Raw genomic sequence first — 13,546 nt, 5'->3', positions numbered from 1 at the left:
TGGCACTTTTTCTGGCAGCCTGTGACATACCAGCTATGAGCTGGCATGGACTTGAGCTATAATTTACACCAGTTTCTGTAAATCTGTGGGGCTGTGTTTGAAAAGTGGAGAGAAGTGTGAAAACTTGCAAATTATAGCATAAACATGATGTGCAACTTTTTTTGCATTTTAAAAGTGTAGCAGAGCCACTGCCTTTACTTATATTGATTTATTATACCTGCAAGTAGACTATAAATGGGGCTAATATTATCAGAAAATGTCATTATTTAAATACGGTTTTTACACTATACACAAAGCTGACTTTCTGTAAGTATCCGTGCTGCTACTTCCCTGGGAGTGAGCTTTACCCCATTACTTCCTGTAGATTGAAATGGTCTATAAGATTTCTTTGCCAATTGACTCATATTCATTTATGTAACTGTAGTTCGGTTTATGCATATAATATGGGAAGGCAATGTATATTTCCAAAATAACCAGGGATTCTCTATTCTATGTTATTTATATTAGAGAAGTATGCCTTTAATTCTGAAGTGTTTGGATGCTTTTTCATTTTAGTTCAGATGTAGTTTGGGAGACAAAAAAGAAGACAAGATGGAGGCCACTGAGTGTAAAGCAGACAGACACACTAGAAGCAGCTTACAAAGATTACAGTGAATCTTCCCCTACAGATAACCGAATTGTGGAGTTGGAGGCTAATTCACAGGTACGTGAGCCCTGTATGGAGTAATTGTATTTATGATAGAGCTACCTAGTGTACTTGAAGGTTCACAATGAAAACCTGACAAGTGGCAAATATAAGATTAAAAAAGAGTAAGGAGCATTGACTTTGAGATTTGCAAGGTTTCCTGTTAAATAAAAAACTAAGTGAAATTCATACAGTTCCTGTTTTTTCATCTGTAAACTACACTGTGCTTTTGTGTATGAATGTTGCAGGTGTGCCTTACACCTACATTGACTGGCATGAAATTCCTACAACCACCTTTGGGACCAGTGAGAAGAAGCTTTCTGCCAGCTTTGAAGGTAGAATACTCTGCCTCTGCTCATCAAGCATCTATCAGACTACAGGTCTACAGAATACAGGTAAAGAAATGATCTTTTATGCTAGTATCAGTGTGTCATCAGTCATTTATGCTGTTTTAGCTGCATCTCCCATCGAGATACAGTGTCAGACCAGACGGTGCAATTTCCAAAGCAACCATAAATCGCCCATATCCATTCCTGGAGAGTCCTTTAATGCGTTAGTGCCCGCTAATATACTTTATAACTGTGTTCACTAACAGACCTTAGGCTAGGCCATCGCTCTTGCTCTAACAGCCAAGAATGGCAGAAGCCACGAGCCCAATGGTTTAACCCCTTAGATGCCACAGTCAATTGTGACAGTGGCATTTAAGTTGTTTAGAGGGAGGGGGCACTTTATCAGGCGATACCACTGCTGCAATTGCAGGGTGGCAGTATCTTCGTATGGCAGCCAGGGAATATTTATCACACAACCAAATTATCAATGGTAAATTACTTGATATATAATGGGTGACCCAAGGGAATCAATACAATAATTAACAAATGGTGGATGACCTTAGTAAAACTTCGCTTTTAATAAATAATCAATTTAAAATAGGCCCGTAAAGTATATCTCAAAATGATAAAAAAAAATATTGTGCAAAACACCATGCATGCATAGAGTGTTCCCGCATACAAAAAGAGAATAAAAGACTGAGAGAGGGATAGGGAGTAGTAAGTTGTATTGACGAAGAGAAGTTGGTGGGACACAGATGCTCGGTCTCTTCCCCTATGTGTCCCTATTACTTCCTCCAATTCCCACCTCTCTACATGCCACTGATTGTCCCTGTGTAGTGGCGATGACTGCCCAGCGTTCGGCAGGGAAACCAGATCAGGGGTACACTCATGCCAACTCCACATGACGTCTAGACGCGTTTCAATGGCCCACAGCCAAATCAACAGGGGACTAGTACAACAACATTGGCAACCATGTGCCCAATAGCCACAGTACAAACCGGACTCGCAAATCAACAGTTTCAGAAATCAAGAATCAGCGATGATCAGTCGCTGTGTTGTTTGATACTTATCTCTCCATTAAGAGGTTGATGTTCATGGAGCAAGCCTGCATCCCGTCCTGCGTGTGGCAGTGACAGCCCAAGTGTCCGTCAGTAAATTAGCCCCTTTGTCTAGATAGATAAATGGGTCCTGGAGGTGATACTCAAATCTGTCAGACTTTATGGCTTATCATGTGAATATCCTGTAAAAGCCCAAAAGGGAGTACTGCTTTAAGGTCTGGTCATTAAGGAATTAATTTTAAAAGGTTAGAATCCAGGATATTCCTTAATATTTAAAGCAAAAATTATATTAAAAAAAAACAACTAAGAAATAGATGTCCCAAGTGAAAGGGGCTGTGTAGTTCAATGAGAAGGTAAAAACTTTGGAGACACCATTTTTAAAGGGGTTGTCCGGGATTGGGGACATTGGTGTAATTTTACATACATGAGTGTCCTACCTTTCCCAGACTTTTCTGATGCCCCATATCCATTACACAAATTCTCAGCCGGAAGTGAGCCTTTCCACAGATTCAGGGACTTACCGGGTCCCTTTCTGCTGAGCGAAGCCACTTTTTCCGCTTCGCAGGGAGCCCGGTGCCGTCACCATCAGCCGCAGTGATTATGCAGAGCTCTCGAAGGGGCGGCAACAGATCGCACTAAGCCATGCCCCTCCAGTCCGCTGACGGAGATGATAGTCATCTGAAACCACGTGATGCAGCGCTGCAACAGAAAGTTAGGCAATGCAGTGCGGCAGGAAGTTAGGCAAAAATAAACATAGATTTAAACAATGCGTGGGGGCCCGTCGGAGACCTGTAGAAATGGTGAAAATACCTAAAAACATATGGGGGACCTTTAATCAGCTGTTAATAGTGAGTACACTGAAATATATATATATATATATATATATATATATATATATTTGATCCCGGACAACCCCTTTAACTAGTGCTATGGCTCTTTTATTATGAATCACGGGTGTTCCAGCAGTTGGATTCCAACCTATCAGGAAGTGTTGGCATGCATAATCACTTCCTCTAGTGGGAAATCCCCTTTAAATGAGCAAGGAAAGGAACATATAATACACTCATATGTCATGTCATTCTATTGTCTGGCTGCTATTTTGTATAATGTAGTGCTCAAGTTGATTATTTTTCTTAGTTATTTATAAAGATTAAGCTTATTATGCCCACATGAATTGTAATGTTCAATCAAACAGCAAGATTTCCTCTTCTGTTGGTTTGTTGTTTTCACATTTATTTTTTTGTTTTGTTTTGTCAGATACAAAATCAAATTCCTGGGGCTATATTTCCTTTTGTATTTTACCCTGTTAAACCACCAAAGTCTGTGACAATGGACTCAGGTTTGTATATTCATGTCTTGTCTGTCTGTCCATCTGTCTCTTATTCAGGAGTATAGTAATGATAAGGTTATCTAATAATTCAGACAAGCTTACTATACTGGCCGGCTCATATTAACCTTGCAGCAGTTGCTGAATTTTTGAAATTTTGGATATCACTTCATTAAAATGTTGTTTTTCCAGAACCCAAACCATTTACTGACGTGAGTATTGTGATGAGAACGGCTGGACATTCTGAAATATCACGCATAAAGTAAGTTGAAATGATAATATCACAAAGACACACAAATGCTTATTTTGGATTGTGTAATATAGGATACAGTGGTAATTATGTTAAAGACCATCAATAAACCGGCACTTGTTGCAGAGCTGAAATCTACACATTTAGGTATCTTTCAAATGACTGTAAGTGTCTGGCATTACATAAACCGTTGTACGTTGTACTGAAGTATAGGAGATGTCCTATTTTCTCGCTCGTATCATTGAGGGACACAGGAGACCATGGGTATAGCTGCTGCTGCCACTAGGAGACAAAACTAGGCAAAAAAGTGTTAGCTCCTGCTCTCAGCCATACCCCTCCTGCACACACTGAGCTAATCAATTTTAGCTTAGTCTCTGTAGGAGGCAGACCTCCCTTGTTATTTTACCTTTTTTCCTCTTTAGGTACGGGAAACAGAGACACCTGGCTTCTCTGTTTACCTGGGAAGAAAGGTCGGTGTGGTTTCCCTCACTGCCCGACCTCCCACAAGAAGGCAACCCAGCTCCCCTGCATCCCACCAGCCATGGGGTCACCTGCATTTCTGCAGTCCCCCCCTTCCCCCTTCAACTCCAGCCACCTACCACCCTGTGGCTAGTGGCTGAGGAGGTGACCCTGCTGGTACCCCAAGGGGGGCTGAAGGAAAAGGATGAAAATGGGGTGAATATAGAGACCACAGGGTAAGTATAACCTCCGCCATCCACCACCATCCCACTCACTCCAGTCCTCCTCCCCACTTCCCCCTTGGCCTAGGTTCCTCTTCCTATTAGACCCCCAAAAGTTCAAGTCCCAAAGTGGGACAAAAAAATAAAGTGAAAAATAAAGTTGAAAAAATAAAGTTTTCCCCCCCAAAAATTAAGTTTCAAGTAAAAATAAACAAAAACTTCATTTTCCCCAAATAAAGTTAAAAAAAATGAATGAAAAAAAGTATACATATTAGGTATCGCCGCGTCCGTATCGAATGGCTCTATAAATATATCACATGACCTAACCCCTCAGATGAACACCGTAAAAAATAAAAACTGTGCTAAATAAACAATTTTTTTGTCACCTTACATCACAAAAAGTACAACAGCAAGCGATCAAAATGGCGTTTGCCCACCAAAATAGTACCAATCTAACCGTCACCTCATCCCGCAAAAAATTAGCCCCTACCTGAGACAATCGCCCAAAAAAAAAAAAAACTATGGCTCAGAATATGGAGACACTAAAAACATAATTTTTTTGGTTTTAAAAAAGCTGTTATTGTGTAAAACTTACATAAATAAATAAAAAGTATACATATTTGGTATCGCCGCGTTCGTATCGACCGACTCTATAAAAATATCACATGACCTAACCCCTCAGATGAACACCGTAAAAAATTTAAAATAAAAACTGTGCTAAATAAACAATTTTTTGTCACCTTACATCACAAAAAGTGTAATAGCAAGCGATCAAAAAGTCACACGCACCCCAAAATAGTGCCAATAAAACAGTCATCTCATCCCGCAAAAATCATACCCTATCCAAGGTAATCGCCCAAAAACTGAAAAAAATATGTCTCTCAGACTATGGAAACACTAAAACATGATTTTTTTTGCTTCAAAAAAGAAATCATTGTGTAAAACTTACATAAATAAAAAAAAAAAGTATACATATTAGGTATCGCCGCATCTGTGACAACCTGGTCTTTTAAAATATCACATGATCTAACCTTTCAGATGAATGTTGTAAATAACAAAAAACAGCCAAAACAGCTATTTCTTGTTATCTTGCCTCAAAAAAAGTGTAATATAGAGCAACCAAAAATTATATGTACCCTAAACTAGTACCAACAATACTGCCACCATATCCCGTAGTTTCTAAAATGGGGCCATTTTTTTTGGAGTTTCTACTCTAGGGGTGCATCGGGGGGGCTTCAAATGGGACATGGTGTCAAAAAAAACAGTCCAGCAAAATCTGCCTTCCAAAAACCGTATGGCATTCCTTTCTATCTGCGCCCTGCCGTGTGCCCGTACAGCTGTTTACCACCACATATGGGGTGTTTCTGTAAACTACAGAATCAGGGCCATAAATATAGAGTTTTGTTTGGCTCTTAACCCTTGCTTTGTTACTGGGAAAAATGGATTAAAAAATGGAAAATTTGTCAAAAAATGGAAATTCTGAAATTTCATCTCCATTTGCCAATAACTCTTGTGGAACACCTAAAGGGTTAACGACGTTTGTAAAATCTGTTTTGAATACCTTGAGGGGTGTAGTTTCTTGGATGGGGTCACTTTTATGGAGTTTCTACTCTAGGGTTGCATCAGGGGGGCTTCAAATGGGACATGGTGTAAAAAAAAACAGTCCAGCAAAATCTGCCTTCCAAAAACCGTATGGCATTCCTTTCCTTCTGCGCCCTGCCGTGTGCCCGTACAGTAGTTTACGACCACATATGGGGTGTTTCTGTAAACTACAGAATCAGGGCCATAAATATTGAGTTTTGTTTGGCTCTTAACCCTTGCTTTGTTACTGGGAAAAATGGATTAAAATGGAAAATTTGTCAAAAAATGGAAATTCTGAAATTTCATCTCCATTTGCCAATAACTCTTGTGGAACACCTAAAGGGTTAACGACGTTTGTAAAATCTGTTTTGAATACCTTGAGGGGTGTAGTTTCTTGGATGGGGTCACTTTTATGGAGTTTCTACTCTAGGGTTGCATCAGGGGGGCTTCAAATGGGACATGGTGTAAAAAAAAACAGTCCAGCAAAATCTGCCTTCCAAAAACCGTATGGCATTCCTTTCCTTCTGCGCTCTGCCGTGTGCCCGTACAGTAGTTTACGACCACAGATGGGGTGTTTCTGTAAACTGCAGAATCAGGGCCATAAATATTGAGTTTGGTTTGGCTGTTAACCCTTGCTTTGTAACTGGAAAAAAAATATTAAAATGGAAAATCTGCCAAAAATGTGAAATTTTTAAATTGTATCTCTATTTTCCATGAATTCTTGTGGAACACCTAAAGGGTTAACAAAGTTTGTAAAATCAGTTTTGAATACCTTGAGGGGTGTAGTTTATAGAATGGGGTGGTTTCTATTATGTAAGCCTCACAAAGTGACTTCAGACCTGAACTGGTCCTTAAAAAGTTGTTTTTTGAAAATTTCTTAGAAATTTCAAGATTTACTTCTAAACTTCTAAGCCTTGTAACGTCCCCCAAAAATAAAATGTCATTCCCAAAATGATCCTAACAGGAAGTAGACATATGGGGAATGTAAAGTAATAACTATTTTTGTAGGTATTACTATGTATTATAGAAGTAGAGAAATTGAAACTTGGAAATTTTAAAATTTTTTAAAATTTTGTATTTTTTTATAAATAAAAATTATTATTTTTTTACTACATTTTACCACTGTCGTGAAGTACAATATGTGTCGAAAAAACAATCTTAGAATGGCCTGGATAAGTCAAAGCGTTTTAAAGTTATCACCACTTAAAGTGACACTGGTCAGATTTGCAAAAAATGGCCTGGTCCTTAAGGTGAAATGAGGCTGTGAGTTAAGGGGTAATTGAATACACAGTGAAAAGTTGAAATAGGGCCACCAAGGTGATATTAATCACCACAATCCAATACTCCAAAAAAATAAAAAAATACGACAGTTATCCTTTAAGTACTGTCTTTGTCATGTCCGGCTGTTGCGGACATACCTATTCAGTGCACATACTATGAATTGACTACATTTTTCTCTCCAGATGAGCGGTTGTGCTGTCACTTGTTGTCACTGCTAATGGAGGATTCGTGGCTGAAACGCAACACCCTTTTTACTCTGTGCCTTTTCACAAAGCGATTAGTTACTCTCACACAAACTACTGTTTACCGTCTACCTACCAGTATCCATATTCCCTGGGTTGGCGTCTTATTGCTCTGGAGTGCCCGCACTGCCGCTTCTTTTTTCTATATGACAGTTTTTTCTCTGATACTTAGGGTGGAGTATCCTCCCATCTCTGTCCACTTTGGACATTCTTCTGGGCGGGAGTTGCTCTGTGACGAGTCTACGCACCCCCAACGTTTCTGGCGTGGGCATTGCTTCAGCCTACTGTTGGTTTTGGCCAGTCCAGGCAGGTTGGTCTGTGGTGTGTCAGGCGGCTTTCCTTGCAAGAGAACTTACGACGAGCCTCTGTGTCTCTGGGGGCATCCTCCTACCATGTTATGTCTTCTTAGGGATTTTTTTTCCTCTTTTTGCAGAGCTGTACACAGCGGTTCCTAATTTGCTTCCAGGAGTGTACTCATAGCTACATCCCTAGATGTTCCTGGGGAGCGTCTGTGCTTTCACTTGTTTTTGCCTGCTCTCTTTTCCCAGTGCAGGTGTTCTGTCTCTGCTTTGCTTCCTTAGCCTGTTTAGTGTCAGTCATGATATTGTCCTGGATCCAGCATCTGGCAGTCTTCCTTTTGTCTAGTAATGGACATTCACGTGGCTGTACTTTTATGCAACATTTCTCTCTGTAGCATGGCTGGGATCTTACCAATGCCTGAAGACGCTGTTTTTTTCCTCCCTGTCTTCTCACCGTTCAAGCATGTTTTCTTTTTAGTCAGTTCCTCCAGAGGGTTCCCATTGTGGCTTATATCTCTCGTGGCCATCCCTACTTTCTCTTTCATGTTGGTCCAGAGAGGTCTCCTCACCTACTTGGGAAGCCTATCCAGGACTTGTCCGCTGCCTTCCGCCCAGCTGGTTCCTTCCTTACTACCATGTTTTTTCTCTGTGTTGAAATCTCCCTTCCTGGTTTTTAAACAGTTGGTTGAGTTTTGTCGGGGTCCTCCTGTCACGTTGTGGCCGGGTCTCATATGTACCCAGATTCGGCAGACCCACTTCTATTGGGTGAACCTCCCTCCCTTTGTGTGGGGCCTATTGTCATGCGAGCCATCCTGGCCTTCCATTCCGTACTTCAACACCAGTTCTGTGGTCCTTGTTACCCAGAGGTACTTCCCAGACATCATGTTCATTCGTCAAAGAGGCTTATCCTTCTTGTGGATATTCTGTTCTGCTATCCACATATTCTGAAGTATCTCCAGCGCGTTGGCTTCATTTAACTGGGTGTTTCTCTTCTGCCCAGTCTAAGTCACTGCATCCTTTATGCTCTCTGGCTGTCCGTCCTGGTTCATGCTCTTCCTGTCCTATTCTGGCTTCCTGTGCATCCTTTCCCCGCAGTTCTGCACGGGACCTCATGGCCAGCATTAGCTTTGCTTTGGTCTTTTGTTTTCTCCCCATGGTCTCCTGTGTCCCCCAATGATACAAGCCAGAAAATAGGATTTTTTTTCTGCTTACCTGTAAAATCCTTTTCTCGCTGAGTTTATTGGGGGACACAGCACCCACCCAGTAAGTACATTGCTGGATCTTCTAGATGGGTCCTACCTTTCCTCGGTTCTGACCCATATTCACTTCTCTTCTGGTTTTTGCTTTCAGTTGGCTTCTCCTGCCTGCTCCTACTGCTTTTGTACAAAACCGATTAGCTCAGTATGTGCAGGAATGGTATAGCTGAGAGGAGGAGCTAACACTTTTTTGCCTAGTGTCCTAGCAGCAGCTATACCCATGGTCTCCTGTGTCCCCCACTGAACTCAGCGAGAAAAGGATTTTACAGGTAAGCACAAAAAATCCTATTTTTTGCAGCTCAGCCGCAAGGATGCGGGAGCACAGGTAACAAAAGATGGGACATCACCTATACTTCGCTGCATCCTGATGCAGCGTGCATGCGGCCGGTATCCGTGTTTTGTGGACCACAAAACACGGTTGTGTGCATAAAGCATTAATTCTTGCAAAGTACAGTCTTAAATGTTTGTACAAGGAGTGACATTTGGTTGAAATACAAAAATCTGCATCTGTGTAAGTTATAGCAGGTTACACCATTTTACTCTGTAAAAGTCAGTAAAATGATTATTATTAGTCTAATCTATATTGATGCTTTGGGGGATTGTCTATTTTATGTATATTCTACTATTTTGTGAACAGATATTTCAAGGTTTTGATACAAGAAATGGATCTGCGTGTAGATCTTGGATTTTTGTACGCCCTTGCTGACCTTTTTACACAGAGCGGAAAAATGCCTAAAGATCAAGTTGTAAGTCAACAATTCTGCTTCCTAAGTTTAGCAAAAAAAAAAAAAAGATGCTGAAATAAGTGCCATTACCTGTTCATAATACATTTGAAGAAGATAACTACTTCTGGCATCAGTGGAGGATGTGACTGTTTACTTCTTGCTTTACACTTAGGGGGTCATGTACTATCCAGAAATGCGCCTATATTAGGTGTATTTCTGGCGCAGATTGAAGCGCAAAGGTTATTTGCGCCACAATCCTTTTTCCCCGCTCACGACAGGTCTAAAAAAGTGGGTGCGGCGGAAAAGACTGGCAGGCTTATGTCATTAATCATTTTCTACACCTGTTTTAGGCATAAGAAATGGTCTAAATGTAAGACAGCAAGGAAGCTGGCTTACAATTAGGCCTCTTTCACACTACCGTATGGCTATTTCAGTGTTTTGCGGTCCGTTTTTCATGGATCCGTTGTTCAGTTTTTTTGTTTCTGTTTCCATTCCGTTTTTCCGTATGGCATATACAGTATACAGTAATTGCATAGAACAAATTGGGCTGGGCATAACATTTTCAATAGATGGTTTTGCAAAAACGGAACGGATACAGAAGACATACGGATGCATTTCCGTATGCATTCAGTTTTTTTTGCGGACCTATTGACTTTAATGGAGCCACGGAACGTGATTTGCGGCCAAATATAGGACATGTTCTATCTTTACACGGAACGGAGATACGGAAACACGGAAACGGAATACATACGGAGTACATTCAGTTTTTTATGCGGAACCATTGAACTTAATGGTTCCATATACGGACCATATACGGAACGCAAAAAACGGTCCGCAAAACGGAAAAAACTGTAGTGTGAAAGAGGCCTTAGACTGGAGCAGGAGCCTGCGCCTCTTAATAACTGAGGCGGATTCACCACCAGCTATAGGAGTTATTAAGACTAGCGTCTAAAACGCTAGTCTTAATAAAAGAATACCTTATTTCCTCTCTACTCTCTAATTCTTTGCTGGTTGTTTAATTTGGCATATTTTATTTACCAGTTATGTACCAGTCATAAAAAAACAGTTAACAAAAACCTTGAGGCAGAAAACATTTATTAAAATTCTAAATAATGAAAAATCTGCTTAATGCTGATAAAGGACAGTTGTGTTGATGAGCATCCGTAAATGTGTTTTATAATGTCAGGCACAAGGGTATGTGCTGCCTTTACTTTAGATATAAAAGTTGTTTTTTTTATCACATAATTGTGAAATAGGGAACAATTTACTAATCTTATAGATGGCGTAAAGTTACAGTGAATTTAGACGAGTGAATAATTTTTTAGGCGATTAACGACACAATCACATTCAGTGTTTTAAAGCTGGTGACCAGCATTTCCATACAATGATTATTGTGTACAGATTCATTTGCATGCCATCATTTACTGACTGTATTTAGACAGCAATGAATTTTAAATTGTTCACATTGCTGAGAGATCACACTATGTGCCTTTACATGACCACAATTCCAAAAAAAATTGTTCGCCAAAAAGTTTTTCTAAGCTCTGAACAGGCATTTTCCGTACAATCTTTAAGTCGCTACATATGTTTACACTACACGATTATTGCCCGACATGAATTGTAGTGATTATCTGCTTGTCTAAATATGCCATTAGACAGGCTGTTCTGCACCAGATTGATCACAGTGGCTCAGGCTGGATGATACTTCTGGTGCAGGGATAGAAACTACTTTCAGACGGAATTTTATGCCAGAATTGTTGCATAATTTTTGAGCAAAACATTACATTTTAAGCCCTTCGCCTTTCAAGTGAAGTCACGCCCCTTTCCACTAAACCTGGCCCTTTTTGTGGCAAGAATTGGAGAAACCCTAGTTACACCAATTTACTTAACTTCTTAGACTGATTCTAGGTGCAGACACATTAGTAAATTTGAACCGCTGAGCTTTGTGAAAAAAAAATTAAAAATACATAAAGTGATTTGTATGTGGGCACTGCTGGACAAGAAGAATGTATTTCCAGCAATGCAACAAACAGTCGGATTCGTTTTTCATAAATTTACTAGGTATTAAGGCTGTGTTCACGTCCCGCCTTAGTCCCATGTCTAACATGTACGATGAGAGTACAGAGTAGTATGCTATGCCTTTCCATCTTGCAGAGTCCAGCAAAAAAAAAAAAAAAAAACATATACACAAAACGGATAATCTTTTTTTTACAATTTAACCCTATTGTGATGGATGCCAGTGTATGTCAAAGGCATACCTTTAACATATACATCATGGGACAAAAATGTGTCAACATAGGGGGACATTTGCGATTCTGAAATACGCCTAAAGTAAGCGTATTTCAGTTGCTGATAGCAGCGCAATGCTTAGTTGCGCCGCTATCTGCGACTTCTTGCCACTCACGTCGGGTCTAAAATTGTGGCCGTTGCATGGGCGGCTAAGGGGACTGGCTGGCCTGTGCCCGTCTCATTCATCATTTTCCACGCCTGTTTTAGGCATAGAAAATGGTCTAAATGTAAGAAGCATTTAGAACTGGTGCTGGACACGCCAAAGTTATGGAGAGGCCTGCCCCTCTTCATAACTTCGGCGGAACCTCAACCAGCTATGGGGCTTTATTAAGTCCGGCGTTTAAAACGCCAGTCTTATAAATGTGCCCTACAGTCTAAATTGCAAACCTGCATTTTCTGATTAGTATATATTTTTTTTTATGCAGATATAGGGATGAAGGGGTAACTGGAACCTGAATTCTCTCATGTTTAGTTATACCTGAAAAGCAGATAATTATTGTACTAATAACTTATATATTGCTGTAGGAGGAGCTTTTCAAAAAAGACATTGAATCTATTCAAGCAGAATTAAGCACTGTGTCTTCAATTAGTACCTCTCGACTCAGCCTTTATGAAGATTTTCACATCTCTCCAATTAAGGTAACAGAAACTCTATTGGAATCTTCCTCCGAGCCCTAACATTTTTTTTTACAGTATGTTACAGCAGGGGATATGATTATATCAGTCGCACATTGGGGTCTGAGCTTTAAGGTTTTCCGAGATTCTGATATTGATGATCCATTGTTAGGATAGGTCATCAGTATCAGATAGGCGCTGTCCACCTCATGGCACCCCTTTTGATCAGCTGTTTAAAGAGTCCATGGTGCTCCATTAAAGTGAATGAAGCTGAGCTGCAATACTAAGCACAGTGCTTTCCTAATGATGGTGCTGTGCTTGATAAGCTACGAGTAGGTCGCAGCTCTTACTGGAGTGCCGCAGCCGCCTCAAACAGCTGATCGGGGGAGATCCCAGGTGTCGGACCCTGCCAATCTGATATTGATGACCTATTCTGAGGATCAATATCAAACGCTTGGAAAAGCCCTTTAAGGTTACACTTCTGAATTACTGGTAAAAATGTGTTATATTTTCTACTGCTTGTTCTTGTAGCTTCATTTAAGTTTTTCTCTGAGCACTGGTGGAGATGATGGGAATAAAGAACTTCGAGATAAAGAGCTAATACCTGTTCAGTCTTTAAACCTTCTGCTGAAGAGTATTGGTGCCACCTTGACTGATGTGCAGGATGTTGTGTTCAAGTAGGTGCTTCCTATCATTGTTTTAGTATATTAAAAGGTCTACTTGAAATTGATGCTTTTATATTTTTTACATTTTTGATTCTTCATTTTCAGGTTGGCATTTTTTGAGATTCGAAATCAGGTTTATTCTACACAGGAGCTGCAGTGGGAAGTCATTAGACATTACTCGAGACAAGTATGTTTCTTAATAATTATATAAAGTTAAATATTTTTAACTCTTAACTGATGTGGTCACAATTGTGCTTCTCCCTG

General features: G+C 40.2%; 1 protein-coding gene across 1 annotated transcript in view; it reads left to right on the top strand.

Moving 5' to 3' along the window:
• Positions 1–13,546, top strand: part of VPS13A (vacuolar protein sorting 13 homolog A) — a 269,928-nt gene that overhangs the window by 205,697 nt on the left and 50,685 nt on the right. Inside the window, 8 exon segments of the mRNA XM_040417055.1 lie at positions 556–703; positions 934–1,080; positions 3,330–3,411; positions 3,592–3,661; positions 9,626–9,734; positions 12,528–12,641; positions 13,149–13,294; positions 13,388–13,469. Of these exon segments, the coding sequence (XP_040272989.1) occupies positions 556–703; positions 934–1,080; positions 3,330–3,411; positions 3,592–3,661; positions 9,626–9,734; positions 12,528–12,641; positions 13,149–13,294; positions 13,388–13,469 (898 nt within the window).

This window comes from Bufo bufo, chromosome 2 (assembly GCF_905171765.1).
Source record: "Bufo bufo chromosome 2, aBufBuf1.1, whole genome shotgun sequence".
Taxonomy (NCBI): domain Eukaryota; kingdom Metazoa; phylum Chordata; class Amphibia; order Anura; family Bufonidae; genus Bufo; species Bufo bufo.
This window is presented reverse-complemented; position numbering and strand designations above follow the sequence as displayed.